The sequence below is a fragment of the Pecten maximus genome, chromosome 4 (genome assembly GCF_902652985.1).
Source record: "Pecten maximus chromosome 4, xPecMax1.1, whole genome shotgun sequence".
Lineage (NCBI taxonomy): Eukaryota > Metazoa > Mollusca > Bivalvia > Pectinida > Pectinidae > Pecten > Pecten maximus.
The window spans coordinates 41,479,101-41,497,988 of record NC_047018.1 but is presented as its reverse complement, the minus strand read 5'-3'; the positions used below and the strand labels follow the sequence as shown (position 1 = coordinate 41,497,988).

The following is an 18,888-nucleotide window of genomic DNA, read 5'->3' as shown; positions in this document are numbered from 1 at the left end:
AATCCTCGTCACCCTCGGATTGGGATTCCCCTGTCCCTGATTCTTAGCTGCCAAACACTCGGCAAGTCCAGTGTTCGGCAAGATTCTATTTGTCTTTAACACTTGCACACGTAATCGCTTCGTCCATGATGTATTTTTTTTAACTTGGGCGATATCCGTTTGAATGTATTAGAAAATACAGAATTATTAAATATAAGTTCAAACTAATGAACACGAGCAATTGTATTTTGAACACAGATTACTCCTTTTTATGTAATAACAATACTGGTAATTGCTATTTATAACTGGGCTGCTCATGTTAAACATTGCCTTTTTTCTCTTTGCTTTGATGAGGCATGTGTATACCATTACACTTATAATTAAAAAACAACCTTTTACTGATAAAACAAAGAATTTTATCAACATCAGCAATATCTCCGAGGTTTACTTGATACCTAGTCAAAATGCGTACTTAATAAATATTTGGCTCATCATTTTACAGTTTTATTTGACAGGTACATTTTCTATATACCTGTAAAATATAGATCCTGTCTTACGAAGCTATGACGATTTGCTCATAATTTAGCTATCGAGACAGGTAGATATGTTAATTTACCAAGAGAACAAAGACTTTGTACTTTATGTCAACAAGATATTGAAGATGAGTATCATTTTATTGTAGTATGCAAAAGTGTTCATGATCTAAAACCTTTTTACTGGAACAAACCGTCATTGTATAAACTTATCCGATTGCTGTGTGTCAGTAATATTGGCGAAATTCGTAAATTAGTCATATATTAAATATGAAGCCAACACAGTCATTGTATTATTAGAATTTTATAGACATGTCAGTAGTCTAGTCCGAATTATCACGGCCGTGTTCTCCGCCATTTTGTATGCATGAATTGTTGTATGATATATGTGTATCTTGGAATCCTATATGCTGTGTTGCATTTGGAAATGAATTGAATTGAATTGGTCTATCAAAAGTAAACACTTTAACAGTCTATGACGACCGAGGCGGTACATTGCTAAAACAATGATCAATACACTTTTTTTTAATGAAATGTATTTCAGTAACTAAATACAATTACAAAGACCTATGTAAAACATACAATGATATTTATTGATTGTATTGAGCTTTGGTGGGATAATAAAACAAATGTATTTGAATAAAATATTGTTTAAACAAAATGAATTTTAAATGAAATGCATTTTGAATCTCTTTCATACGGCCCTACGGCACAGAATCCCCCTCGTAAATCATACAACGAAGATGCTTGGAAGATGGACTAGCCACACAAATACCGTTCCCAAAATCTTTCTCCTTACTCAACTCTCTGTTGCTCTTTTGACAGTGAAGAATGAATGTTTATATGGTAAAGCATCGGAAACGTTGAGTTATAATTCCTTACTGACCAGGTAAATTAAGAGATTTCGACATTTTGTTCGACTCACTTTGAGTTCCCTGTCTCCTAGGTATCAACTCTTTGGGCCTTGAGCATCACTGACTGACGAACCCTAGTATTGTAACTTGTATTCAGTTTTGGCGCTAGTCCAACCAGAGACATATATATATATATATGTCTCTGGTCCAACTCACCATTTTTATCAAATGTTGCTAATTAATATCTGGCGTGTCTTAAAAGGTGCAATCGTTTGAATTTGTTCTCTCAAAATTCAACATGGTGTATTTCTTTTCATAAAAACATTTTCCTTGTTTCTATTTTTGCAACAGGACATGGTATGTTGTTTGACTAGCTAAGCATGATGTCGCCATTTTGTTTATGTAGACAACAATATTTCGCGAAAATGGCGATAAAGACGTGTAGCTAGTCATCAATGAACGACATCCATAAAAATCCTGTCTCCAGAAAAGCTTGACTCAGGGTGACAATTTGCCATTAATAAGTTTATATAACATAATTTTCAACAATATCTCTTTCATATATTATCTAATAAATACAATATATATCCTCACCTAGAATCCACCCAGAGATGTTTTGATCCGATTGTGGCTGTTATATCGAAAATGCTATTTGATGCTTGTTTCGACTGACTTGACCTGGTTAAATTTCACCACCAAAACGAAAAGGAAAAACAGGTTTTAAGTTTTGTTCCATAAAATTTCGTTCTACCAAAAATTATTCGGAGACATCGAATCAGACAGTAATATCTTTAACAAGATATTTTCAGTTCTGATTATGTAGAATATGCAAATTTGATTAATTGATTACTGCATTGTTCTGTGAAGTAAACAATAACAACAACACAAAAACAAGTTATTATTGAAGGTAGTTTTATTTTGTATCTCCTCAAAACCTATTTAACCCCCAGTCATTGAGGGTTACAATGCCAAATGTTACAATATTACAATGAGGTAGATAAATAAAAGGGGAGCAGTACCTACCATGTTATATAAATTAATTCTCACATCAGTGACGTGTACAATATTTTGTCTACCTAGACTCTCAAATTAATTCTCACATCAGTGACGTGTACAATATTTTGTCTACTTGACCCTAAAATTATTTCTCAAACCAGTGACTTGTACAATATTTTGTCTACTAAGACTCATGAAATTTCTAATATATTTTCCCAATATTTAGTGACATTTTTATCTTGAATGACTCGTTTAATCTTTAAATGTCTAGTTTGTTCTTTATTCCAATTCATCCACCTAAATTTGACACAGTATATACAAGCACTGATTCTCAAGATACGTACCAATTAATGCCCACACTCCTTTTCTTTAACTCATATTTTGACCTAAACCAGTTCTGTCCTAGCCCTGTGTTTCTGCTATTGAATATAATAATTCCCTCAGACAGTAATTAAAGGTGTAAAGAATTAAGGCAAATGTTTTTAAAGTGTCTACAAAAAGGTAGGTAAGTCGATTGTGTTTTCAGATAAGAAATATCAAACAAAATATTTTGTTATTGTATAAAACAAAACAATTTAGTAAGTAGTAAGTAATTAAATCTGAGGTTTTCCTTACGTTCTTTTAACAAATAAAGGTTTACTTTATACACATTTAAAAAAAACAAACATGTCATGTAATATATTTCACAGGTACACAATTTTATTTGGGATTGCCAGTATTATTACTGTACAGAGGTTTTGAACACAGGTGCTTGTAACATTCTATTTCGCTATGGGTTGGCTGCTAAATAGATATACATGTATATACATATGTATATAAGTGGCCAGCCAAATAGGAAAATAAATTGTTACTAGCACCTGTGGTTTTGATTGCTGTTGCTCAGATGGGTCATGTGATTTGACGCAGATATTCATAGGCTAACACACCGCGACGAAAAATGTTTTTATTACATTGAATTATTAATATCAACATGCAATATAATTAGGTCAAGGTTTTCTTTTCTTTCTATCAGTTTTACAATTTCTCTCTCAGTTTATCTTGCCAATTTCTTTTAAAATGTTGAAAATTTACTGAACAGATTCATCTTGGCAGCGCAACAGGATTTTAATATAAATATTCTGTAATATACACAACAGGATGTAATTAATAAGGAAAGTTTATTTTATAAACACTTTGGTACGAAATGGAACGTAAAAAAGATTTATAAAATGCGTGTTAAATTTCCCCTCTTAACAGAATTGAATAAATCGAGTTATCTCCCCTCTACCATTTGATACCTTTGGACTGCCACTAAGACTTTTTTTTCTAAAATCTAAATTTATTGCCTGTTCCTGTATTTTGCCAACTTATAAATCTATAATTTAGGATACCATTTCTGTATTCTGAAATTATTTTATCGGAATAGATGTATTGTTATAATCACAATATCTCCTTAAAGGCCTAATAGGACAAATATTTATTGAGCTTTCTGGGGATTTTTGGTACTTAAAACCCTTACTTGAAACTAGTGCAGTGAAAGTATTCAAAGTCAATTTTATAACATCACATTCTTTTATGCATCAATATTGTACTGGCATTTTTAAATGGATTAAAATAAAACGTCTTACAATCACATATTCTCCTGTTCATAATTGACTTCCTTGTAACAAGCTACACTCTCACAAACAAAGTGACTCGCAATGTTGCTCCCTCAACCATCCAATACACCATACGCAATATATTGCACTATCAACACTACTTCAAGTTAATCAATTTCATTTCTAAATACAGCAAACAAAACCTTTCATCTCGAATTATACAGAGGTAAAATATTGAGTATAGAAATGACAGAATCTCAAAGAGTCCTTTATTTGTCATTTGTCATCAGTTTGTCATTTGCTTCAAGTATTTTCACAAAATTTCAAAAAAATGTCTCACTTTCCTATCTTTTAACCACCTGCATTCTGTACATCCTCTTATTTTCATCATTTACATAAAAAAAAAACAGTAGTAGTTTGAAATTTTCAGCAAATTTATCTTTATCTCACAAAATTAAAATCAAAACATATCTTTTTAAATTTCTAAATAATATTTCTTATAAATGTTCTATAAAAGGCCTGGTTGTGATCCTTTTTTCTATTCTATAATGTACCAACCAACTTTTTGAACATTTTGAACTTTACAAATGAATTCAGAATTCCAAATGCTGAAATAAGTGAATTTTGCACAAACTGAATGTGCATGCAAGATAAACAAGAGATCCCAGAGGGATCTTGGCGCCCACCATTGAATGATCTTTATAGGTTCCATGTCAGATTGATCTTTTCCCTACTTTTCCCTTCCTCTAAGTCTTACTTATCTGTGTAAATTCAGAAACAGCCCTCTAGTACTATTCAAACAAGGGGAACCTATATATAGAATTTAAGATTTAGCTATAATGGCTGGCTGTCGGCCATGTTGTTTTCGTATTGGTCCCAGTATGCATAACTAGGCACTGAGGGGAACCTACATATGAAATTTGAAAAAGATCCCTTCAGTACTTTCACAGAAATAGCGATAACAAACTTCAATTGTCAAAATCCAAGATGGCTGCCTGTCAGCCATGTTGTTTTCTGATTAGTCTCAAAATGCAATATGCATAACTAGGCACTGAGGGGAACCTGCATATGTAATTTCAGAAAGATCCCTTCATTACTTTCTGAGAAATAGCGATAACAAATTTTAATTGTCAAAATCCAAGATGGCTGCCTGTCAGCAATTTTGTTTTCCGATTGGTCTCAAAATGCAATATGCATAAGTAGGCACCAAGGGGAACCTCCATATGAAATTTGAGAAAGATCCCTTCAGTTCTTTTACAGAAAAAGCGATAACAAATTTCAATTGTCAAAATCCAAGATGGCTGCCTGTCGGCCATGTTGTTTTCCGATTGGTCTCAAAATGCAATATGCATAACTAGGCACTGAGGGGAACCTGCATATGAAATTTCAGAAAGATCCCTTTATTACTTTCACAGAAATAGCGATAACAAACTTTAATTGTCAGAATCCAAGATGGCTGCCTGTCGGCCATGTTGTTTTCTAATTAGTCTCAAAATGCAATATGCATAACCAGGAACAAAGAGGAACCTGCATATGAAATTTGAGAACGATCCCTTCAGTACTTTCACAGAAATAGCGATAACAAACTTCAATTGTCAAAATCCAAGATGGCTGCCTGTCGGCCATTTTGTTTTCCGATTGGTCCCAAAATGCAATATGGATAACTAGGCACCAAAGGGAACCTACATATGAAATTTGAGGAAGATCCCTTCAGTACTTCCTCAGAAATAGCGATAACAAACTCCAATTGTCAAAATCCAAGATGGCTGCCTGTCGGCCATGTTGTTTTCTGATCGGTCCCAAAATGCAATATGCATAACTAGGCACCAAGGGGAACCTACATATGAAATTTGAGAAAGATCTCTTCAATACTTTCTCAGAAATAGAGATAACAAACTTCAATTGTCAAAATCCAAGATGGCTGCCTGTCGGCCATGTTGTTTTCCAATCGGTCCCAAAATGCAATATGCACAACTAGGCACCAAGGGGAACCTACATATGAAATTTGAGAAAGATCCCATCAGCACTTTCTCAGAAATAGCGATAACAAGAATTGTTTACGGACGGAGGGACGGACGGACGGACGGACGGAGGGACGGAGGGACGGACGACGGACCACGGACGCAGGGCGATTTGAATAGCCCACCATCTGATGATGGTGGGCTAAAAATGGAGACCATTGCTCCTACTGGCAGAAAAATTATGGTAAATTTTTAGATTGATGAGCCAATTTCTCTATTTATAAACGTGGATGAAGTCTGGTTTATATGATACTGAACACTAATGATTATCAGTCGTTGCCAAAAAATTCCCAGTGGCACCTCAGACTCCCGACTGACAATTATGGCTGTAGAAGGGAGCTAGCATATTTAATTAGAATTGTCAGATTTTCCAACATAGAAAGGACAATTCTGTCCTTATTATATTACAATTAAATGATATCGGTGTCACTAGAGACCAAGAATTTCATATTTTCCTGTGACTGACTATGAAGGCATTTTTTTATCAGCTTCAACCCAATAAAACTGATCAAACATATTCAGTCTCTACATGTTAATTCTAAGTCAGGAGAATCGTCTCGTCCCCCTGCTCCCGATAATATGCTTCTGAAACGACCGAGAAAATTATATTTGAATCCTTGTATTAGGTATTGATTATTTTCAGTCCGTCATTCATATTCAAGCCACGGACAATTAAGATTCGACAATGGAACAGGAATACAAAAATCACAATGAAGTTACTCGTAGCCTAAAAGAACAGTGACATTGGCATGTGGAATTAATGCTGATGTTTCGTAAAACGCTTTTAATAGGAGATACACAGCACCAGTCTGCGACAATAAATTCATACCATTTATAACAATATCAAAAACAATATCTAACAGGGTCAAGAAGATAAAAAAAAGATACCCTGACAACCCCCCCCCCCCCCCCCACCTCATCCATTTTTACCCCAAAGTTTTGACCCTGTAGCATGAGTATATGAATGAGCAAGGTTTTAGAGAGTATTAAAGGGCATGGAGGGAGAAATTTTTTCATTTCATAAAATATGGAACATAAAAAAAAAGAGTGTGTGAGAAAAAAAATGTTACGATATGGTTATGGAAATTCATAAAATTTATGAAAGGGAGTCTTCGAAAAAACAATGTTGTAATTTCTGATGAACATGACCAGATGGATATAAGGAAGATTTTGATTTGAAACTTATATGCATTATTAAACTTATAGAAAGGTCTCAAAGACAATATTGGGATATTCAAAAGATCATAACAATTTGGTTGTTGATATATTCTTATGATATGGAAAAAGAATTTAATGATAGTATCTCCATCATAATCTTTTTCTTACCAATTAGTTCATAATATTCAGCAGAATTCAGTTAATAAATATATGACAGAATTCATGAATATGCAGTTGAATTTTACTTTAAATTTTACAGTAATTTTCTGTTGAATATTCAAAGCCTAAAAAATGTACTGTTGAATATTCATTAAGTAAAATTCTGCTGAATATTCAATGAGTAAAAGTCATACTGAATATTCAATAACTAATTGGTAAAATACGTACCTTCTGACAATAAAGTCGAAAATACATTAAGATGCATAGATTTTGAAATAATAATCTAATTATTCCTTAATCCATTCAACCTCAAATAACACTTCTCATTTTTTGATGTTTACAATATCATATGTTGTACAGTAAAGGACAAAGTCTTTCATTTTATATTCTATTAACTAAGTTTTCATTTTGTCAAATTTAAAATGTAGGAATTTGACATAATGCTTTACAATATATATATATATTATTATATACAATTAATTACAAATAAGATTAAAAAAAAACAATATTACATTATGACATACACAATGAACATCCATCAAATACACATTATCACAGGGTTGTGGCGTTTGGATGACCATAACAAAACAGCTATAACATTATGCCATTAATGGAAAATGATAATTGTGAAAATAAATGTGGGAAATATCATTTTGCCCGTCTCGGGCTTTCTGTTTATATGCACACAAAAACAATGATAACAGTATCATTGTACTGATAAGTTTGACATACTATAAGGTGTACCAAATATACAGAAAACGAACACAGCGGATCATTAAAATAATTAATTAATGCAAGAAATAGACAATGCCGACTGGTGGAGTTAAAAACAGTTCAGCATCAGACAAGTTGATATTTCTCGACGGCTCATTGTCTGGTAAATAGAAATAGAAAACAAATTTGAAAATTTATAGTTTAGAAGTAATTAAGCAAAGAAAACTTTGAAAAATTTAACTCTTGTAAAAAACCATTAGAAGAAAGAAAAAAAAGAAGTTTAACCTCTCAAAGTTATTTCTCTCAAGGTAAATATATCAACCTTTTAAGGTTAACATGTCAACCTTAAGGTCAAGGTCATTAGACATATATTTCCCAAGGTGATAAGGAAAATCTCTCAAGGTCGATGTAACACAAATTTACATGGTCATAGGTAAATCTCTCAAGGTCGTTTTACAAATTTCACAAGGTCATTAGGTCAATCTCTCAAGGTTGTTTTATTATATATATTTAACCAATTCATGCATGTAACATTATATTTTGTAATCACTTGGCACTCTGTGATCTTTTCATTCCAAAGTCATGACCCTCATTTCCGAAGTCCCCACTATTGTCTAATAACACAGGTATTCAATCATCCGTGACCATCTGCCCTCTCATCCAATCAGCAATGACCGTCTGCCCATGGCGGCCATTTTGAAAGACGCATGACCTAACAGGAATGAACCAGGTACTGTATCACATTAAGCACTAATACAAAAGTCCATAACCATGATGGTTGCCATGGCGACAGTCTGTTACCATGCGAGTAACCATGGTGATCCTCACTGATAGTCTGTTCCTGAGTGACTCCCTTTGAGGACATATATCTCTCAGCTAACTGATTCATCAAATCAGATCTGAAATGATAAACCATTGCTCATAAAGATATATTCTAACATCAATGTTTATAACTAAGTACAGAAATATATAGCTAAGTAAGAATTAATTCCTTTTTGCTAAAGAATGTGACAATCTAATAAAAAACAAAACGACGCATCGCAAATGATATTTCCCAATGTGCGCGCCAACACAAACTTGTTTGGGGTACATATTCTTATACTTTGACCAATACAAATGTATGTGAAGTTTGATATAAATTCTGTTTCGAAATGAAGTTGCTAGAGTAATGACAAAGATTTTCTATAAACAGTAACTGTGGCATTGACCAATTGACCTTGGCACCCAGGTGAAACATGAATTGAAATTCTGGGAGTTATCTCCCCTGATTGAACATCGCTTCCACGAGAGGTCTAAACTTCACTCTCATAATTCCGACTACAGAACCGTGCAGACCAGTTTTCATACCTGTGAGTATTACCTCCGTATTGCCTAGTTCTGCAGCCTAAGAGTCATTCGCTAATCTTCAATAGAAGACTGATGGTCTACCATACCAGTTTACTCTATGTTTACTCTTGTTCAGAGTTATTCTCATACTTTGCCAACATTATTAAGTTCAACTAAAATATAGCTACATTGTTAAAAACAGAAAGGTATTAATGGTGTCGTATTTTCTATTTTTTGCGAAGTATACACTTTATACATACGTTTCTGCATCCATCTTTACCCAGAGGTCGTTAAAAGGTTTTTCCTTATACCGATTGTAGATTTTCTTTCTGTGTTTATCCCTCTTCTTTAACCAATCACTGCAACAAAGAATTCATTTTACAATTGTATATCATCCACTTTAATTTTGACAGAAATTTCATTTAAACAAAGAACAAAGAATTTCCAAACATACCTTATTCCCAAATATGCCTTGGAGAAAATTTGCCACACAAACTTTGAATCTAAGTTGGGGGTTGGCTTATTGCTGGACAATGAAACAGTATTCGTAAGCATTTTAACTGAACTATAAAAGTTAGTTAGCCTAAATAATTACATTCTTAATCACCCACTGGCCAGCTGTTACAGGTACCTGGAATAAATCCCCCCCCCCCCCCCCCCCCTCCCATCAATAAAGATTTAAAACAAAAAAACAAAAACAAAAACAGAAAAATATCAGATCAACCCCCTTAGCACAGGTTTATAATGTCAGTGGTTTTCAAGATTAAGCCACTGATATTTAAATGTAAATCAAAATTCTACTTTAATTCCAGTGGCTCTAGAAATACAGTTGTCATCTTAGTCTTGGGATAAAGTTTAATTCCAGATATATCTAAAGCCCTTCTGTACTTACCTGTAATCTGTGTCTGACTCTAACTGGAACCAGAAATCACTAAAACTGTCATAATTTGGAAATGACGTGTTCTTCCCTTTCTTCCTATGATTTTTTCCATGATGCTTATTAGAATTTTTATGTCTGCAAAAAAAAGAATAAGAAAATTTAGAACTTTAATCAACTGTAATTTTTTCTTAACCAGTTATCTCCCTTGGATAGATAAACGCTAATGATAATTTAAGGGTTTGTAATACCTTACTGTGACACTGTCAAGTACATATCATAAATATTGCATTTTACAAGAACTGATAATGTACGTAGCTAATAACACTTATTCACTTGTTCTGGATAATGACCAGTGAAGCATTTTCAAAGAAATTAGAGGGAGATAACTCTAAACCAAATATAAGAGGACAGTTTCATCAATATTCTTAATTTAAGGAAACTTATTAACTTAATTTTATCATGGAAAATAATTGCTGATAAAATTTAAGGAAAGTTCCTTAAATAAGGTGTTTTCGTTAAATATATGTTTTCCTATGGTTAAGTTAAGGAATTTCCTGAAGTTAAGGGGCATTGATGAAACTGGAGCACAGTATGTGTGTAAAATTCTTTAACCTCAGATTTATTCTGAATGAATTAAGACTTGTAAATATCGTTATAAGTTGTTCAAGGGAGATAACTCTTAACCCAAATTGCTGTACATTTATGTAGGAATAGATGCAGCATACACCCTTAAGTTCTATACAGATTAAATGGATGCTGGTCCATGATGACTTACTTTGGAATGATGCTATCTGCGGGTGTATGCTCCACCCTGTACCCTTCCTCCCACAGTCGGTCAAGAATTGTGTTGTTTCCAAGGAAATGACCTACAACAAACAAAGTTTACAAAAGATTACTAACATGGTCAAATGTACCATATTTGAACTAAGCACACCTGCTCCTATAAGTGCATCCCCAGCTTTTTTCAGGAAGAAGATAGCTGAACTAATTGAAACAAATAAAAAGTATGTAAAAGCATGTAAATGATGAAAAAAATTGAAAATATCTGTAAGACATAATCCCCCCACTGCCAGTTGACACCCTGTAACACAATTTGGTGAGGATCGCATTAGCAGTTCTTGAGACTAGCTAGTTTCATTGCGTCCAGACGTGGCAGGACGAGATTCGACGAGACGATCATGGGTAACAATTTATGCCCCCCCCCCCCCAAAAAAAAATTTCATGGTAGGGGCATAAAAAAATAATGCAAAATTCTCATACAGAATTTTTTCTCAGTACATTTATTTCGTGAATTTTTTTAAGCACATAGTGCACTAGTGTACTAACATGGTTTTAGGTAGAATATGGTATTGTAAAGAAATGGGACTTTTTAGCTTGTATGTAGTGCAAAAAGGTCACTGTCACCCGACAGATGACCCTATTCTTGCACAATAGAAACATCACATACAGTGTTTAGAACCACATTCCAGTATTCAACAAACAATGTTTTTAATGTATGGTAATCGCAATAAGAATAAATTATCAGTCTGTTTGCATAAAAGATTTTTTCTGGACAACTCCTCCTTAATAGTTTTCATCAAAAATTTTGAGGATGTAATTATCTAAACACTTGAGCTCATATTGTACGTACTTGGTAACTTTCTAACTAGTATGTACAATGATGAAATAGAAATCAGGTCATTGTTTCTTGTGTAAATAGGTAAACATTGTAATCATTTAACACAGATTATGTTTCTGTTAAAAAATATGTTTTTATATTACATAGAGAATGAAGTCTTTGAAATTTACAGCTGGATATCACTTACCAATATCACAAACTTCTAACACTATACCTGTAATGTATCAGGTGTGGATTTTAATTATAAATTTAGGAAGTCTCAATTTTTTCAACTTATCAAATAGTAATATAATGAGACCTTATACATCAAATTCTAAATAGTCAAATTTGTTAAAAACTTGTTTTAAGAGTGCATGGCCATATCATTTAGTTAATTACACCGTTTCCATTGTCCGGTGTCATGCATAATATGTACTTCCTGTACCAGAGTATTTTTATACCCTACAAAAAGGTACCCCCTCCTCCCCATAAAAGTTAACCCACCAACCAAAAACCTTCAATTTTAATTTTATCAATCTGTGTAGTGAAAATATATAATGAGTGCACAAAACTGTCAATTACAAGTATATTTGACCCCCCACCCATGCCCAACCAAGTAAGGAAAAACATATCAAATCTTGATATACATATTATAGACATCCCACAACTTCCCCAACCCCCGGATATTTTTTGTTCCCATTTTAGCATAAAATGTACCACCCCGGATTAGCCTTAAAATCTGATACAGTGGCTGTAGGTACAAATGCCATCAAGGGAAAAGGCTACTTGAACTATGGGTTAAAGACAGATGTATTAATTATTGTGCTTAAGAATAAATAAAAAACTGCACTTCATTTTTTCATTTGACAAATAATTTAATGGATATTGGGCAACGGGCTAATGCCTATATTAGCCCTCTATCACTTGCCACATGGAGCTCTTTTTTCCTTCCAGGACCCTTCAGTAGTTCTAAAACGACTGGTGGAAAAAAAATCAAAAAAAAATCTAAATGGTGCAAAATTAACATTAAAACACAAATGGGAGGACTTCAGTGTACTGATTAACTCCATGACACAAAAAAAAGTTTTGTAATATTTTACAAGAATGTGAAATATGTAGAATATATATGTCTTGGGCAAAAGGACATTTGAATATTACATTTTTTGATACATAACATCCATTTTTTCATGTCATTTGATTGTATAAGAAGACACTGTCTCCAGTCCTCAGACTTAAAACAGATATGATATGACTGACTGCTGACCACAAAATATATAAGCTGTCAACAACGATCGCGACAGAAGCAGCATGGAGCATGCTTAAAGCTACAGATTATAATGTTTACCTGTTGAAACAGGAAAGATCAAAGACTAAACTGCATTCCAGTATCAAATTATGACAAATGCACCCCACAGGTAAATCAAATCTAAAGCGACACAGCCAAGAAAAAAAATATTCTGACTCCCTAAACAGCCTACAGCAGCCCAACATCAAAACACAATAGTCTGTTCCAGGGCAACGTCTGTCTGGTCTCAAATTTTTACTGTTATTGAATTTTTAAGTCTTCAATTTATACACACTAATCTAGAATGGGATTTTAATTTCCCTTCCTAGCAAGGTGTATGCTTTTTTTACACCAATGTTTTACAAAAGTAGAACAGAAAAGTAATTGATATCCTAGATGTTAAATACTACGTAAAACTCGAGATCCATCAATACAGTATACCCTCTGGTATCCTAGAATAATAGCTCTCATTTCATGGATGTAAAAAAACATTGTTTTCATTAGGAATTTATTAGTTTCGAGTTCTTTAAAATCCAGAGAGCAATATTGCATGGTGTTGAGTTCACCAAGTTTATTCTCATTTGTACAAAAATATGTGAGATTTAATCTAACCGATGATCGAGGCCTACTTAGCTAAGATAGGCCATCAGCAGGTGCTTCTAGCCAATAGTTGTTTTAACAGTACTTTTTCATGATATTCCGTAACTCCCATCAGCTGGGCAAGAATTTCTAATCGTAATTCGTATAATATTTTTAAAGACTTGTATCACTTTTATTTTGAATATTTAGAGCGATAGTGAAAATATTTCTTTTAAGTTTACTATATAATTTTCCAAATAATCAGATAGCTGGTAAGAAAATGAAAATATTAAAATTATGACACAGGATCAAACTACTCAACAGGGTTATCTCCCCTCTCAAAGCAATTTGCAATATATTTTAATTGTAGCATTAGGGCTTTTGTAGCTATTTCGGGAAAAGAATCCTGGTGTTTTGTGTGGAGAATTGAGCAAATAGTTGTAAATTTGGAATAATTTATTATGATGTGAATCTGGTTTTTTTTTTCCCTGACTGAAGTTTCTTGAGAAAGAAATGTTTGTACCTGCATCTGTTCCCCCCCCCCCCCCCCCCCCCCCCTCCCTTTATTTTCCAGGAACAACCTAAGACCTAGTTTGTTAAGTAAATTTGAGAGAAAAAAAAAACAAAGAAGGAAGGTGTTTAATATTTTTTTTTTTTTTTAGTGCGGGTAAGTTCCAGGTTATCTACAAAATTTCTGGAAAGGAAAAAATAGCTTATTTAGCAATCTGACATTTTAACAGCAGAGGCTATAGGTACTGTAATCATTGGAACAGCCTAGGCCTCTTAAGATGAAAGAAAAGGAAATGACAAGAAATCAGTGTAAACTTTAGTGTTATTTTCATCTCAAGTCATGTAACTGGTCGGCACAGCCAAGTATCGGTGTGATCGGTGCCAAAATCTCTAAAACAGAAATCGGTGGTGTAGTGGGTGTTTATACAACCATCGTGTCCCAATCACATATACCAGACCACAGGCCTATGGTACAGGTATGGCTCCAGCATTTAATGTTCTGGAAACTGTTTACCTAGCATTGTATTGAATTGGCAACTAGCACCTCAGCCATCTATACACTGACTGCAAAAGTTATCAGTTCTCAATTTTCAATCTAAGTAGGTCTCGGTAGCCTTCTGTCTATACCCCAACAAATTCCTCAAAACCACCTTCTGTTTGGGTGGTGTTCCTGGTATCTTCTTTAGGCCCTTGGTTCATTTGGTCATCCCCTGCCTCAATTTCCTTCCACTATTCATGTATTGACTTTCCCTCTTCAGATCCTTGTTGATCCTAAATGCTCTCCTCTCTTTTTAACCTCTTCCAACCCTTATTGTTTCTAATAAGATTACCTCCCTTTGTCTTTCTCTTTTGGCCATCGGCTCACTTTTTGCGAAAGCTTTTTTTTTAATGTTTTTTATTATTACCATTTTACTTTGATAAGAGGGACTCTGTGCATGATAATGTTTTGAAAATGCATGGGTAAAGTAACAATATAGTACACTTATACAAGTTCACATGCCCCACATAACATACCAGGAGAGATGTCAAAAAGACCAGCAGAGATGTCAAAGTAGTGTAATGGACCGACAGAGATGTCAAACTAGTGTAATGGACTGACAGAGATGTCAAACTAGTGTAATGGACTGACAGAGATGTCAAACAAGTGTAATGGACTGACAGAGATGTCAGACTAGTGTAATGGACCAACAGAGATGTCAAACTAGTGTAATGGACTGACAGAGATGTCAAACTAGTGTAATGGACTGACAGAGATGTCAAACTAGTGTAATTGACTGACAGAGATGTCAAATTAGTGTAATGGACCAACAGAGATGTCAAATTAGTGTAATGGTCTGACAGAGATGTCAAACTAGTGTAATGGTCTGACAGAGATGTCAAACTAGTGTAATGGACCGACAGAGATGTCAAACTAGTGTAATGGACCAACAGAGATGTCAGTCAAACTAGTGTAATGGTCCAACAGAGATGTCAAACTAGTGTAATGGACTGACAGAGATGTCAAACTAGTGTAATGGACTGACAGAGATGTCAAACTAGTGTAATGGACTGACAGAGATGTCAAACTAGTGTAATGGTCGGACAGAGATGTCAAACTAGTGTAATGGAGATGTCAAACTAGTGTAATGGTCGGACAGAGATGTCAAACTAGTGTAATGGTCTGACAGAGATGTCAAACTAGTGTAATGGTCTGACGGAGATGTCAAACTAGTGTAATGGACTGACAGAGATGTCAAACTAGTGTAAAGGACCAACAGAGATGTCAAACTAGTGTAATGGACAGACAGAGATGTCAAACTAGTGTAATGGACCGACAGAGATCTCAAACAAGTGTAATGGACCGACAGAGATGTCGGAGTAGTGTAATGGACTGACAGAGATGTCAAACTAGTGTAATGGACTGACAGAGATGTCAAACTAGTGTAATGGACTGACAGAGATGTCAAACTAGTGTAATGGACTGACAGAGATGTCAAACTAGTGTAATGGACTGACAGAGATGTCAAACTAGTGTAATGGACCGACAGAGATGTCAAACTAGTGTAATGGACTGACAGAGATGTCAAACAAGTGTAATGGACCGACAGAGATATCAAACTTGTGTGATGGACCAACAGAGATGTCAAAATAGTGTAATGGACCGACAGAGATGTCAAACTAGTGTAATGGACTGACAGAGATGTCAAACTAGTGTAATGGACTGACAGAGATGGCAAACTAGTGTAATGGACTGACAGAAATGTCAAACTAGTGTAATGGTCTGACAGAGATGTCAAACTAGTGTAATGGACTGACAGAGATGTCAAACTAGTGTAATGGACCGACAGAGATGTCAAACTAGTGTAATGGACAGACAGAGATGTCAAAGTAGTATAATAGACTGACAGAGATGTCAAACTAGTGTAATGGTCTGACAGAGATGTCAAACTAGTGTAATGTACCGACAGAGATGTCAAACTAGTGTAATGGAGATGTCAAACTAGTGTAATGAACTGACAGAGATGTCAAACTAGTGTAATGGTCTGACAGAGATGTCAAACTAGTGTAATGGACCAGCAGAGATGTCAAACTTGCCTGTTGAATGACTCATTAGTGCCGCATACATGTAGGCACTGACCCTTTTCTTCAAACTACTGCATTTATATGGTAATAAGCCCATTTATGAAAGTATGCCTATCCATTTAGATATAAAAAACAATGCTTTCATTGGCCTTCGATAAGCCTGCCCCTTAGTTATAGGGTAAAATGTGTTGGCCCCATGGGCTTATTTTAGGATAACTAATGTCTTATACCATTTTGATTTATTATAAATTCATCGTTATCTAGCTGATATATCAATTATATTTGAACACATACTTTTAAAAGTCCTCTGAGTTTATTTTACTCTGTACTGTTAAATTCATTTCTAGCGTCTTAATCATTATCACAGAGTTATGATTTCAAAATTCGAAGTGACTAAACAGATGACAAAACTGTTGTTTTATTCTAACTCTCAGATAATCTTCACCATAACTGTAATGTGTTTTTGTTTTATTTCATTTTAATGAAATATTTATTTTTTCTTGTCTGATGGGAAACATAACACTTTGTTTCCTTTCAATCAATCATGCTTCAGTATGACTTCATGGCAGTGAAATATGATTCATCTTGGATGAAGCACAAAATGAGGTTTTCCTCGATTCCCCCTCCTTGTGAGCCTCCTTTTATCTACCCTATTCCTCACAGCATCTTTCCCAAATCATTATGGTTTTACACAGGATTTGCTTCAGCAAGTTACTTTGAAAATTTCAAAATGGGCTGAAAAGATGGATGCATTATTGTGCTTACTCCATTGCAGGTCAATCCAGGAAGAATTTTTGTTTCCCCACAAATTCTGATCATCTTTTCAACTGTAACTTACAAGACCCTGCCGATATACAGTATATATATATATATATAACCCCATTCATCTTATGACACAGATATGTCCCTCTTTAGTCCCTTAAATTGCCTTCCTATATCCTATTGCACCTATGCACCACATCTCACCAATTTCCTCCTAATTTCCTCCTAATTCAAAATAATGCAGAAAATGCCAGCTAGTTAATGATACTCCTCCATTTGCTTAGACTTTAGAATGCCATGTATGTCACAATGTACACCTGCTGGTATCCCAGAACAAATTCTCCAGTATGCAGGGAATCTACAGTGTCTTGTGTACTCCTCTGGAGGTGTTTGAATTCAAACCTCCCTCTGATTAAAACTGGAAAGCAATGCCAAACCGTTCTGGTTAAATTGGTCTTCATGGTCAGTTACAGAGTATTCCAAAAATCTACATCCCTAATTAGCATCAGGGGCTAAAAACTCTATGCTAATGGTCAGTAGTAAAACTGACCACCCTGCTCTAGGGTCTCTGGTCAATACTTCTCTGACCAAACATTCATTATCACATACTGGTCAGTGCTCCCCTTACTGCTTACAGCTATATTCTGATATCCAGATTGTCTCCCCTTAGGTTGAATCAGTGGAGGAATCAGACAGAGCCCTGAGACCAAAATCATAAAGCTCAATTTTATTTATGATATTAATATTCTAGAGACAGGAGCCAGTCTTGTCAGTCATGTCCCGGTCAGTATTTTCCTCCCACTGCGTAATGGTCAGTAATCCCCCACTCCTGGCCAGTTATCAGCCTCCATGTGTCCTGGCAGTGGTCAGTATTTTCCTCCCACTGCCCACTGGTCAGTATCTACCCCTCCTGGTCAGTTATCAGTCTTCCTGTGTCTTGATCACTGATAATCAGCTGTCAGTCTGTATTTGTTACCAATAACTCATACTGAGGCATACTTGATTGGAGTAATGGGAAACCTACCATACTTTCTCCAATTACCTTTCCACTGATAACTCAACCTACTTTTCCTAATTACCTCCCCTTGTGATAAATACCATTTTACACCAAATAACAACTCTGTTTTCACCAATTACCTCCCCGTGATAACTACCATACTTCCCCAGTTAAATCCCATCTGACAACTACAATATATCTTTCTGATTAATCTCCCCTCTGACAATAACCATATTTTTCATAATTACATCCTTTTTGATAAACTTAATACCATATTTTCTAAAATACCTATAATTATAACATCTTCTCAGCACCTACTTATAAATCCAGTTTAATCTGTTATTTCAGTCACCACTTTTAAATTTAGTATTTTGTTATTTTTGTAACACAACTAAGCCA

General features: G+C 34.6%; 1 protein-coding gene across 1 annotated transcript in view; it reads right to left on the bottom strand.

Annotated features, from left to right (window-relative positions):
* Positions 1-6,107: 6,107 nt before the first annotated feature.
* The window catches only part of LOC117326108 (metalloprotease TIKI2-like), an 89,919-nt gene continuing 77,138 nt past the window's right edge, over positions 6,108-18,888 (bottom strand). The window contains 4 exon segments of the mRNA XM_033882729.1: positions 6,108-8,890; positions 9,578-9,676; positions 10,210-10,332; positions 10,973-11,063. Coding sequence (XP_033738620.1) covers positions 8,704-8,890; positions 9,578-9,676; positions 10,210-10,332; positions 10,973-11,063 — 500 coding nt within the window. The 3' untranslated portion in view covers positions 6,108-8,703.